Here is a 13,691-nt window from a genome sequence, read left to right on the forward strand (position 1 = left end):
CTCCCATAAGCCTTCCCAACTACACTTAACAAACTAATCCCTCTGAAACTACTACACTCACACTTGTCCCCTTTTCCCTTGTAAAGTAGAACTATACAGGCACTCCTCCAGTCCTCAGGCACTCTACCCTGCCTCCAACAAACCTTAAATAATCTCACCAGCCTGTCCACCATCACTGTACCTCCCTTTTTCAGACATTCTGCATGGCATCCATCCAGACCAGGTGCCTTACCTGCTCTCATCATCTTAACAACTGCCTTCACTTCATCCTTCCTTATTTCTCCTCCATATTCCTCACTCATCACAGTCATTTAGCAACTCCCTAAAATACTCTGCCCATCATCCTGTTATGGCCATCTCTTCCATTATCATCTCTCCATCTGCACCTTTTACCTTTTCTTCTCTACTTGATTCGCCTCCTCTTCCTCTTAATTTCTTTCCATGTTAATGAAATGGGGTAAACTAGCTTTTGACTGTTTGGAAATGCTGTGTTTTGCTCTATTGCTTTGACCCAAGCAGTGGGTGTGCAGCAGAGGTGGCCCTTCATTCACAAAGATCCAAGAGGTTTTTGAAAGGGTGTTGGTGGATGCATGCCTTGGCTGGTTACCTCCTGTATAAGGAGGAAGAGGCCTTTTAGTACATTGATAGATGAATACAGAATAATAGCAAAGTGAAAGACTACATTTCACTTGCATTGGAATGGAGAAGGGGGTCACCAATTAAGTGAAGTGGCTTTGCTGTGGATGTACTGTCTTGCTGCATTGCTTCCGACTCAGGGCAGTGGCATGATACAGGGATGACTCGTCTTCCACGAGGAACTAAAATGAGAGGGAGGAAAGGGTGGTGAATGGGAGAGAGTGCATGCTTTTGACTTGGGTATCTACCATATAAGGGGAAGAAGCCCATAGTATATAGATTGATAGGAACTGCAGTTCTGATCCAGTGCACAAATTTTCTCAAAGAAAAATGAACACTATCCTAACTTAAGAACTGAGGTCCTTTTGTAGTTGAATAGAAAAGATTGCTTTTGATGATATTTGTGTACAGTAACATGTTAAAGAATTGTATAACATATTATATCTTTTCCAACAGATTTTATTTTTCTGAGATGTATGATGCAGATGAAAAATCGTTCAAGGAGCCTCCTTCCAGGGGCCAAGTAATGGGAGGAGTTGGAAAGGTATGGTTTGAGAGTATGTGTTGTGTTAGGAATTTAAGTCTTAAGGAGATGAGTGAGAATGAGGAATCACAATAACCTCTGGGAGTAGAGGAATTGCTAGTGCTGGGAAAAGGAGTCTTTTGACTGTTAGGTATTCTCACTGAAGGAATGGAAGAAGATTGATATTTTTACTCTTGCAGTCCCTTTCAAAAGAAACATGTTGGTAAATGGAAAGACATGCACCAGGACTATATAATGTTATCTTTTACAGGGAAAGGGCAAGGGAAAAGGAAAAGGGAAAGGAAAGGGCTCCAAAGTAGAGGATGAAGAAAGCAGTGATAAGAAAGGTTTTGAAGAGTATCCTCAGATTAATAAGAAACTAAAGTGCCTTGACATATTTGCAGGCTGTGGTGGTAAGGCAAATAGGAGTTTTGGACACAAGTGTAGTCTTTTAATACATGTGAATGTAAATTTGATTTATTTCATTATTCTTAGAACCAGAACAATAGATTAATTATTTTGTTGTTTTTATTTGATAATCATGACAGGCCTCTCTGAGGGTTTCCATCAAGCTGGTATTTGTGAGTCATCTTGGGCAATTGAGGTGTTTGATCCTGCTGCCCAGGCATATCGGCTCAATAATCCCAGTGCTACTGTTTTTACTGATGACTGCAATAAGCTTCTGAAAATGGTCATTGAGGTATGATATTTTATTTAATTGTGGCTTAAATTCCTGATACTGTGATTGGAAAAGAAAATGATAGGGCCATAGGAAAATGAGAAACAAAGAGCATTGAAAGTGATGAAAGCTAGTAAGGCAGTGTTAGTATTGTTATGTGGCATGTCTGATGAAGGGAGGAACGGTTGTAGTACAGTATATTGGCAATTGATGTTATTAAATTTAATGTGCCTAAGGGAGGGAAATATGTCAGAGGACCAGAAGAGTGTATGTATAGTTCCACAATACAAAAGGAAATGGAGACAAATATGAATGTAGTGGCTTTAGAGGGATCAATCTACAGTTGAAAAGGCATATGGGGGTGTTAGTTGAGAGGATGAGAGAGGGAACAAAGGGAGTAAGTGGTGAAGAACAATGTGGGTTTAGGAAAGGAAAAGGGTGCTTAAGTGAAATTGATGTAGTATGGCAGATATGCAAAAACTTTTTGCCCGTAGATATCTCTTGAACAGTAATGGATTTTGAGGATGCATAATGACAGGATGAAGAGGGCATTGTGGGATATATGTATAGGATAGGGGGAAAGATGTTGAGAGCAGTCAAAAGTTTGTACATGAATAATGGTATATGTGTTAGATTAAGGAATGGAGAGAATTAATGGTTAGAGGGGAGAATGTGTGTGGATGACAGTGAGTTGGGTTAAAGAATATGTGGACTAAAGTTATATCCTTTCATAAGAGGGTTACATTAGGGACAAACACAGTGTTGCTGGGTTAGAAATGAAATTAACTTTTCACTCAATTTAACCTCTTCAATACAAGTCAAATTCTCGCACACAGCATCAAATGCCAGAGGTATGATGATTGATATGTCACAATACTCGCATTATAAAACATAAAGTCACTACAGTATTACTCATTCTCTTTTGCTGAGTAGTGATAAGCACAGAAAATGTGATCAAGCCAGTACATAGAATTTGGGGGGTTACTCAGCTACAACTACAAAATATAATCAAGATGCCGGCACTGGCATACTTGTATCCACTCGTGCCTTATGATGCCTATGAGGTGTCATTGTATTGAAGAGGTTAAACAGGAAGGTGTGCATGGGACAAGTATGATGGGAGTGAAAAAAGTTTGGGGAGGGGGGAGGTATGTTTCTCTCCCATGCCTGCCACCTTGGATTGTGTGTAACATCAAACAAATGATCTCTAGCCAACATACAACAGTGTGTAGAGTTGTTTATTATGAGGTTAAGGGGTATGTTACCATTGAGTAGGTGTTCAGGTATGACATAAGCATAGTCACTGTAGGCTTATGTGATTATTCAGAAAACGTTTGTTAAACCTTTGACAGCCAGATTCCTAGGAAGCCAGAGGGTTAAAAATTTTTAGTTGAACCTTTGACTGCTTGACTCTTAGGTTACTCTCTCTGCTAATGTGTGCTGAAGGAAATCCTAGAAAGTCAAAGGGTTGAAAATCATCTTGATTAAACATAAATACCTAGCATAACTATATTCTCTCTGGCTGGACAATTTTATTTACTTTAGAGAAAACTCTAGAAATTCAAAGAGCTAAAACCCATCGATTAACCCTTTGACTTTACTGAGGTTGCATGTTCATTCATTCTCTGGCAAACAGCTGAGGGAAACCACAGGGAGACGGAAGTGTGTCTGTGGTTCTCCAGTGTATGTGATGCTGTTTATGTAATGAAAACATAGAAATTCCTAAGTCTTATACTTCTCCGAACAGGGTCAGACATCTAATGACAAGGGTCAAGCATTGCCCCAACGTGGAGATGTGGAGATGTTATGTGGAGGACCACCATGTCAAGGCTTTTCAGGCATGAACAGATTTAATTCTAGACAGTATTCTCTCTTTAAGGTAAGATGTGATTTCTAGTATTTGCTTAGCTAAGAGATTTTTATATTGGAACAAATGGGTGGAGGGTGGGAGCATGTACCTTCCATACAAGGGGTAAGAAGCCTTTTGGCATATAGATAGCTGTGGAAGGTACAATGTGGTTTTCATTAAAATAAACTATCTGTATACCAAGGGCTTCTTCCACTTTTTTAAGGTAGGTAGCCAAGTCAAAGGCACACATCCACTTCCATCCACCGCCTTTGTTTTCCTTTTATCTTAACTCCTCATGGATGAAGGGTCATCCCTGTCTCCTGCCCACTACCTGGGATGGAAGCAATGCAGCAAGACAGCACATCCACAGTAGGGATGCTTCATTTACAAGGCAACCCCCCTCTCTGCCCCCTTATGCACAAAATAGAAAAGGTAGGGAAGAAATTCCTTTGGGCTATGTCAAAAATATCATCCATACACAACTATTCTCCACTCACCTCTAGCTCTAGCCTTCCTCCTTCCCTGATCAATGCCCCTGTCACCCCATCCATCCATCTCATCCTTGGTCGTTCCCTCAAGTTCACACCTCTTTTGCTAATCTTTCTTCACTCATTCTTTCCATGGGTCCAGACCACCCAAATAACCTTTCATCAGCCCAATTTACCAACTCCCTTTCTACCAAAGCTCTCCTCACCTCACCATTTCTCACTCAATCCAACCTTGTAACCCCTACCCACACTATATCTTAAACATGGTTAAACTTCTCTCTGCCTCTCTTAAATTCCAACTGTCTACTCTAGATTATACAAAAGTGTGATTGTGTGTACAAACTGTATGGGGCAGAGACTTGAAATTTAAGAGAGGTAGAAAGGAGAAATTTAAATGTGTTTGAGATTAAGTGTCTTGAGAAGTATGATGGGGGTTACAAGGATGGACAGGTTGAGAAATGAGGAGAGCAAAGGTAGAAAGGGAGCAAGCAGGTGAGCATGATGAAAGATTATTGAGATTTTTTGAACACATGGAAAGGAGTAAAGAAAGATTAGAGAAAAGAGTGTAGAAAACAGAAGTGGATGGAGCAAACTTATAGGATGAAAGGGGCTTTGAGCTAGAGGAAAATGTCTTGAACAGGAAAATGAGAAGGCTGGAGTAGGTGTGAGTGGAGAATGGTTGTGTTTAAATATTTTGACACAGCCGGAAGGGATTTCTCCCCCATTTTCTCTATTTTCTGCATGAGGGGATGAAGAGAGAGGGTTTCCATGTAAATAAAACAGCCCTTCTGTGGATGTTCTGTATCTTGCATTGCCTCTGACCTGGGCATTGGGCAGGAGACGGGGATGATCCTTCACCCATGAGGAGCTAAGATGAGAGGTAAACAATGGGTGGTGGATGGGAGTGGGTGTGTGCCTTGGCTCTTTTTTCCTTTGTAAAGTAGAAGATTCCCTTGGTATAGGTAGATAAATTAAGAATTATGAGCAGGGGACAGGGTTGACCCTGGCTGTAAGTGTAAGGAAAATGGGAGTAATTGCTAGTTGTCAGCTTTCCATGTGAGAAAAAAGTGTAAGAAATACAGCTGAAGTTGTTAGAGAGAGATCTTGGGGCCCAGTCTGGAGACAGAATGTCAGCCCCTCAAGGCTGCACCTCCTGATGGAGGTAAAGAGGTTGACTGGTTTAGAAAATAGGGAGCTGCACCGTCCAGCTTGCAGGACTCTCATATGCAGGTACCTATTGTTGGTCCCAAGGGCATTATTGAACTCCAACCCATTTCACCCCCACCCACTCCACTCCCACTTTCTCTCTTATTATCAAGCACTATTAATTATTGTGTCTTGCCACATTGCTTCTGACCTAGAGCAGTGGGCAGGATACAGGGATGACCCATCATCTACGATGAGCTAAGAAGAGAGAGAGGAAAGGGTGGTGGAGGGGAGTGGAATGGGTGGGATTAAGTATGTGCCTTTTGACTTGGCTACCTCCCTTATAAGGGGGACCTTTGGTATATAGATAGATTTAATATTGATAATTCTAGTCAGATTATGTTATGTAATACCACAGAAATAATTGCCTTGTTCTGCAGTATCTTTTGATATGTTGAATGTGGTTTTGTATATTATTTTGCAATTATGATTTTACAGAATTCATTGGTTGCTTCATACCTCTCCTACTGTGATTATTACCGGCCAAAATTCTTCTTACTAGAAAATGTTCGCAACTTTGTTTCATACAAATGCTCTTTAGTGCTGAAGTTGACAATGCGAGTGCTGATAAAGATGGGATATCAGTGCACATTTGGAATTCTACAAGCAGGGAACTATGGGGTCTCACAGACAAGGCGGAGGTGAGTAGGATGCGGATATTTTTAATAGGCAGAGGATACCTTCAAAACTGAATAAAATCACTTAGCAAGGCCCAGGAATGATGATAAAATGTTTTAGATCTTCCTGTTAGGATTTAGTTTGAAATATTTTAACTCTTTAATGGACAGTGAGTATCTTCAGAGTTAAGCAAAATTATCGAGATTCAGGAGAAAAAATTATATATATATATATATATATATATATATATATATTTTCCATTAAATGGTTGTCATATATATAGTTTTAGGCTAGACATTCTCACTCATCTTTCTGCCTGATGTTAGTCAAAGTGCACTGGATTTGTAGAAACCTGTAGTTGCAAAATGTTTAATACTACTGCATCATTTGTTTGGAAAGTCTCACAGAAATATACAATTTAGTTTCGTACATCCAGTGGCCTTTGATACGTTCACTTTATTATTTATTTCACACACATAACCTACTTTCAGAGCTATCATCTTGGCAGCAGCACCAGGGGAAAAACTTCCAATGTATCCTGAGCCTTTACATACTTTTGCACCACGTGGATGTCACACAACTGTTGTGGTTGACAGCAAAAAGGTAAATAAACAACTGCAGTTTGTAAAGACAAGGCTATAGTGAATGAAGTTAACTAATATTAACCAATATGTGGAGTCCTATCTTCTGTGGAAGAAGGAAGGAAGAAAGCAGAAGATAGGAGTGAGTGGAGAATGGTTGTGTATGGATGATGCTGTGATGGATGGAAGGGAGTATTTGGGGAATGGGAAGTGGGGTTAGGGAGTATGCGTGAATGATATTTTGATGCAGCCTGAAGGGATTTCTCCCCATCTTCTCTTTTTCTGCATGAGGGGATGGAGAGGGGGAGGTCGCCAATTAAATGAAACAGCATTGCTGTGGATGTGCTGTGTCTTGCTCCATTGCTTTCGACTCAGTGCAGTAGGTGAGATGCAGGGATGACCTGTCATCCATGAGGAGCCAAGAAAAGAGGGAGGGAGGGGTGATGAATGGGAGTGGAGTATGTGGGGATGAAATGGGTAGAAGTGGATTTATGCCTTTGACTTTGGCTACCTGCCATATAAGGGGGAAAAAGCCCTTGTGATATGTATGTATTTATTTATAATCTTACTTTTTATTTTCTCCTTGCTTACAGTTCACAACCAACTGTCAGTGGCTGTCTTCTGCTCCACTGAGAACTATAACAGTTAGAGATGCCATGATGGACTTGCCAGAGATTCGCAATGGAGCCAGAAAGGAAGAAATTAGTTATGTTAATGATCCAGAGTCACAGTACCAAAGACTGGTAAGATTATATTTGAATAACAATAAGTTTGTCTTTATTTAGTTGCATCATTGTTCATTTTCATATACCGAGTGATTTTTCTCCTGTTACCAAGTTTACCCGTTTATTAGGCTATCACGCATATTCTCTGATGGTCCTTCTTCCACAAAGGGCCAGGGTAAAAGGGAAAACAAATGGGTGTTGGATGGATGTGGGATGGGTGAAGGGTGGGTTTGTGCTTTGACTGGCTACCTCCCATACAAAGTGAAAGAGGCCACAAGCTCTGTTGGGCTTATATCTGGGGATTGTTTTTTGAGGGGACGGAGAGGGGGTCACCGATTTAATGAAGTGGCCTTGCTGTGGATGTGCTGTGTCTTGCAACACTGCTTTTGACCCAGGGCAGTGGGCAAGATGCAAGGATGACCCATCATCCAGGAGGTGCCAAGATAAGAGGGAAGGAGGGGAATGGAGTATGTTGGGGATGGAATTTATGGGAAAAAGCCTTTAGTATATATATATGGTTTGTTCCGAAGAATACAAACTCTTCGGTACTCCTTACCCAAGGATACGCGGCGCGTTTCTACCGCTAACACTGTGTGTGCTTGAAAACACCTCACTCCGAGGGTCTGGGCAACCATTATCCTCAGTAAGGGGCCCTCCTGGGGCAAGGGGGGCCCCCCCTCCCCCCACAAGGGTAGGAGGGTAGAAGCTCCATTGTCTAAGCGGTAGCGATCGAGTCAACATCTCTCACAGTCCGGCTAACACTGAAGTTCAATTCGGGGACCGTTTCCCCGCTCCCGTGCTTGTATCAGGAAATTAATTTCCTGCGCCAATCCCGACATCGTTCGATTATCTCGAACGCAAGGCACGCAATCGGCATCGGCCTTCTACACCCTTCCAACGGCGTCCTTTGTGTGGAACGTCCTGCATCGCCGCCTTCCCCCTGCTTGGAAGCGCTTGAGACCCCTGTTCCTCCCTTTATCCCTCTCTTTAATCTCCACCGGGTATTCTCCGCTTCTCTGTAAGTATGGAATCTGGTCCTAGTGTTGTTGTTCGCGATAGCATGTGTGCCTTCGCCCGTGGTGAATTTCGCTGCCGGGCTATTCTCCCACCGACAACTGTGGACCCACACTCTTGGTGTATCCATTGTCGGAATCTGGAATGTTCCCCTTCATCCCCGTGTACTACGTGCGCTCAATGGGGTGATAAGCAGTGGTCCGCGTATTTTCATGCTCACCGGAAGGTGCAGCCACGGGTCAAAATACGCGGGCAAGGAAGATGGCTTCCCCCCTCACCCGACACAAAGAGAAGGCATGCTACGTCGGCGGAGGACGCGGGCAGTTGTCTCCCCCCTCCTAAGCGTAGTAAACGGAAAGGTTGTACAATAGCCGCCCCGAGTCAGTCTCAGGCTAAATTGTCTCCTGTTCCTGCCCAAAGGGGGGCTAGTTTCGACGGGCACGCGCCTCGGGCCCCCGCGAACTACCCCCCGGGTACGAGCTTTTTCCTGGATGCGTCCGCCGGCCCCGCGATGCTACCCGGCAGCTCCACCCCCCCACGGACAAAGGAACCGAGTTCGGAGATTCGGAGCGCGTCAGCCTCTTCTCCTTCTCGGGTGACCCCCAGTCCCACCCCTTCCACCTCTCGTCAGACGAGCCGGGTCATCACCGGAACCCTTTCTATGCCCGGTGGGCAGGAAGCCCGAGGTGTACCCACACGCGCGTTCGTCGTAGGTGACTCAGCTTCGTCCAGAGGAGGCAGTCTCCCCCTGACGTCTCCCGGACCATCCGCACCCAGGCGGGACCCTCCAAGAGGACATTCCCCGGACCTCCTCCCCACTCTCTGTTCACTCGTCACTACGTTGAAGGAACAGATGGAGTCCCAACGGGAATTTTTCCGCGCTTCTCAAGCGCGGTTCGTGCACCGCACGGAAGCTCGTGAGGAGTCTCCGCCCCCAAGGGCCCCCCTCGACCAGCTTCCACTTGCTCAGCCCCCCCCTGAACCCATCAGTGACGAGGATGGTAGCGTGCGGTTCCTCTCTGCCCGTGCCGACCCCTCCTACGCCGACGACGATGTCCACAGCGCCGTAGGGGGGGGGCCACGCTCCCTTTCCCCTCCCGTTTCCCAGTCGGAATCCTCGATGGTGGTCCCACCTTCCTTCTCGGACGTCCTCGCGAGGGTTCGGAGGGCGAATCGACTGGGCCCCCCGAAAGAAGAGGAAGCCACATTCGAGTCTGACATCTTCATGACGGCCAACTCTCAGAAAGCCCAGCCTACTCCCCTCCACCTTCCATGGAGTACGCAGACGGCGAGAGCCATGGCCCAGGCCTCCGACGCTCTCGCAACAAGGATGACCGAGAAGGCGCGTTGGCTTCCGGTCCCATTGGAACACCAGAAGCGCTTCTACACCCCATCGGGGTCAACCCTCAGAGCAGCCTCGATCCCGGCGAGGTTACCAGAGCTGGTTAAGGCGGACGCCGAGTCGCTGCGCAGACGAAACGTCCTCCTCTCCGGCAGGGAAGTCAGCGACCACATTCATTCACTGGCTCTGTCCCTGGCGGTGAACTCCTGGCTAGAACGCCTCCTTGCCTCGGCGAGGGAGTTCTTACCCGAACTACAACCCCAGGAAGAATGCGACCTCCAGGCTTTTTTGGCAAGCGCGAGCAGAGCCCTGAAGCATCAGGCTTCCTGTCTCTCAACGTCCTGGGCCAACTTCGAGTCCCGCAGGAGAGACACCATCCTCGGGGACCCCAGTGACCCCCTCCTCAGGGAGATTTATGCTCCTTTGAGGAGGGCCCCCCTGCTCACCCACACGCTGATTCCCCCGGATGTGGTGGACTCGGCAATCACTAGCACCAACCAGTTGCTACACAACAGAGCCATCGAGAGAACAGCCGTCTCTAGCTCGAGGCCAAGGACCACCCCCCCATCGACCCCTCGGTCCTTTCAGACGCAGAGGCAGCCTTTTCGTCTCCCTAAGCGGGAAGACGGGCCCCCTCCCCATTCGAAGTCCAAAGCCCAGACAGGAAAGCCCCGCCCCTTCCCCAATAGAGAACAGGGGCGCAAACATCATAGAGGCTCTGGACCCCAACGCAGGAAATTCTAGGAACTCGCCTGCCCTCCCGCACAGGATAGGAGGTTGCCTCTCTCTCTACTGGAGAGAATGGGAGGCTGCCGGGGTGGAGGACTGGACCATCCAGGTTATCAAGGCAGGCTATCGTCTTCCTTTTCACACCATCCCCAGCCTCTCCCCCTATCCCATCCAAGTCAGCAACTACCATCCGGACTCGGATCGCGGGCGGGCCCTAGTGGAGGAAATCTCCACTCTGCTCCAGAAAGGAGCACTCGAGGAAGTCTCAACTCCGGACCCGGGGTTCTACTCGAGGCTATTCCTAGTACCAAAGGCTACAGGGGGGTGGAGACCTGTCATCGATCTGTCTCCTCTCAACAAGTTCCTTTCCCTGACGAAGTTCCGGATGGACACCCCAGAGGCCGTGAGGGCGTCTATCAGGGAAGGGGACTTCATGGTGTCCCTGGACCTCCAGGACGCCTATTTCCAAATACCTGTCCATCCCTCATCCCGAAAATTCCTCCGCTTCGTCCACAAGGGCACCACTTTTCAATTCACCTGCCTATGCTTCGGCCTCTCCACAGCACCCCAAGTCTTCACCAGAGTGTTCAAACTCGTCTCAGCGTGGTCCCACTCCAGAGGGATTCGCCTACTCCGTTACCTGGACGATTGGCTGATCCTGGCACACTCCGCCCAGCTATGCCGCGACCACCTGGGGACGGTCCTAGCTTTCATCCGCAAATTGGGCCCCACGGTCAACCAGACGAAGTCAGATTTCATTCCAAGACAGAGAGTCACGTACCTGGGTATGGTTCTGGACTCTTCCCTCATGCAGGCATTCCCAGTAGAGAAGCGAATCCAGAATCTCTCTTCCCTCGTCGTGCAGGCACTATCGACCGGGTTCCTCACGGCCAAACAGTGCCAAGTCCTCCTGGGCCACATGGCCTCCGTCGAGAGGTTAATACCCAGGAGCAGACTGAGAATGCGACCCCTACAGTGGCTCCTCAAGTCCCAGTGGTCCCCGCTAAGGGGAAACACCCGTCAACACATCACCCTTACCGGAGAGGTCAAGCATTCTCTTCTCTGGTGGAAGGACCCGTGCAACCTGCTCGTGGAGATGCCCCTCGGCCCATCTCCCCCCGAAGTCCTCCTCTTCTCCGATGCCTCCAAGGAGGGCTGGGGGGCCCACCTCAACGACGATCACGTCAGCGGTTCCTGGTCCACGGTCGAGCGGACAGCCCATATCAACTGGCTAGAATTGAAAGCGGTACTGCTGGCTCTCCGTCACTTCTCGGGTCAAATCTCGGGGAAAGTTGTGGGCATCATGTCGGACAATTCCTCGGTAGTAGCCTACCTGAACAAGCAGGGGGGCACAGTCTCCCAGGACCTCTGCCATCTCACTATGGAGATCCTCCTATTAGCCGAGAACCTCCAAGTGACACTCAGAGCTCGCTACATCCCAGGGAAGAAGAATGTCTGGGCGGACCACCTCAGCAGAAGGAGTCAGGTAATCAGCACGGAGTGGTCCCTCCATCCGGAAGTGGCGACCTTCCTCATCAACAAATGGGGCTCCCCTCTGGTGGACCTTTTTGCCACCAGATGGAACCACCAGCTCCCGGTGTATTTCAGCCCTCTCCCGGATCCGCTGGCAGCGGGAGAGGATGCTCTTCTGCAAAGCTGGGACAACCTCGACACCTACGCTTTCCCACCGTTTCCCTTGCTCCAGAAGGTGCTCCAGAGAGTACGAACCGCATCCAACCTTCGGATGACTTTGATCGCTCCCTGGTGGCCGGAAGCCCCATGGTTTCCAGACGCCCTCGAGCTAGCAGTGGAGGAGCCCCTGGCCCTTCAGGGAAGACCCGACCTTCTACATCAACCAGTCAACGGGGCCTGGCACAAGAACCCGTTAGCCCTGGCACTTCATGCGTTCAGACTATGGTCCGGATCCTCCTAGAGAAGGGTTTCCCCAAAGAAGTGGCAGAAGACATGTCCTCCCCTATTCGCTCTTCCTCAGCTGCCCTTTATCAAGGGAAGTGGAATGCTTTTGCAGAATGGTGCCACTCCCGAGCAATAGCCCCAGAGCAAGCCACCATTCCTCTGATTGCCTCCTTCTTCCACTTCCTCCGGAAGTCCAAGAAGATCTCCCTCTCGGCAGTGCAGGGCTATAGGGCAGCTCTTAATCAGGTGTTTTCTCTGAAGGGCATGGATCTAGCCCTGTCTCCAGAAATTTCCATGCTCTTCAGACATTTCAGAAAATCATGCCCCCCCCCAGGGAGATCACTTCTCCTCCATGGGATGTGGCATTAGTCCTCAACGCTCTGCGGGGCCCCCCTTACGAACCCCTCCGAGATGCTAATTTCAAGGACCTCACCTTGAAGACAGTCTTTCTCTTGGCCCTGGCGTCTTCCAAGAGGGTCGGGGAGTTGCATGCCATCTCTTATCGAGTCGCCCACTCGAAAGGATGGCAAGAGGTCTCCTTCACTTTTCTGCCCCAATTCGTTGCCAAAAACCAGGATCCGGCCAAAGCCGACCCTAGATTCTGGTCCTTTAGTATTCCTTCCTTGGACGACTTTGTAGGGGGCGAACATGCAGAAATGGTCCTATGCCCGGTACGTGCTATCCGGACCTACCTCAAGAGGACGAAGCATCTTAGACCAGACTTGCCAAGACTGTTCGTCTCTACCAGGGGTACACCCAAGCCCGTCACTAAGACTTCCATTTCGTACTGGATCAAGGAAGTCATCCGCAGGGCCTACGCCTCGAGCCCCACGGATTACCCTGGAGCAAAAGCTCATGACCTCAGGGCAATAGGACCCTCCCTAGTCTTCCGAAAGAATCGGTCAGTCAACCAGGTCCTTCAAGCAGGTATATGGAAGTCCCAGACTACGTTCACTTCCTTTTACCTCAAAGATGTCATGTGGGAATCCTTAGGGACCTTCTCTCTAGGCCCCATAGTGGCCGCCCAAGAAGTCCTGAGATAACATACCCCGTACCAATGGCACACAGCCAACCCTGAAGCCTCATCCAAGTTCTGGATCGGCAACCACGGGGATACCTATCTCAAGTCCTTCTCATACTCCTACATTCCCTTACCTCACCGAGGGCTCTCAAGCATTCCAAGGGAATCAGTTCGAGCCCTACAAGGGGTACAAAGTGAGTATGCCCTGTCTGTCTCCACTCTGGGAACAGATCCAGGTGCCCTTCACAGTTTCGGGGAATGTATAAGGGTCTGGTCAACGTAGATCTTAGCACTCTACATTTTCTCCTTACGAGGGTTTCCCAGGCTAGACAAATACTTCCTTCCCCCCTAAGTCCAAGTCTC

General features: G+C 47.9%; 1 protein-coding gene across 1 annotated transcript in view; it reads left to right on the plus strand.

Annotated features, from left to right (window-relative positions):
• LOC143018594 (DNA (cytosine-5)-methyltransferase 1-like) overlaps positions 1–13,691 on the plus strand; it is a 61,778-nt gene that overhangs the window by 30,862 nt on the left and 17,225 nt on the right. The window contains exons 14-20 of the mRNA XM_076174096.1: positions 1,093–1,180; positions 1,431–1,572; positions 1,708–1,859; positions 3,586–3,717; positions 5,820–6,022; positions 6,491–6,602; positions 7,174–7,323. Of these exons, the coding sequence (XP_076030211.1) occupies positions 1,093–1,180; positions 1,431–1,572; positions 1,708–1,859; positions 3,586–3,717; positions 5,820–6,022; positions 6,491–6,602; positions 7,174–7,323 (979 nt within the window). The remainder of the gene's footprint in view (positions 1–1,092; positions 1,181–1,430; positions 1,573–1,707; positions 1,860–3,585; positions 3,718–5,819; positions 6,023–6,490; positions 6,603–7,173; positions 7,324–13,691) is intronic.

The sequence above is a fragment of the Oratosquilla oratoria genome, chromosome 35, assembly GCF_046742065.1.
Source record: "Oratosquilla oratoria isolate Oo_2021 chromosome 35, ASM4674206v1, whole genome shotgun sequence".
Lineage (NCBI taxonomy): Eukaryota > Metazoa > Arthropoda > Malacostraca > Stomatopoda > Squillidae > Oratosquilla > Oratosquilla oratoria.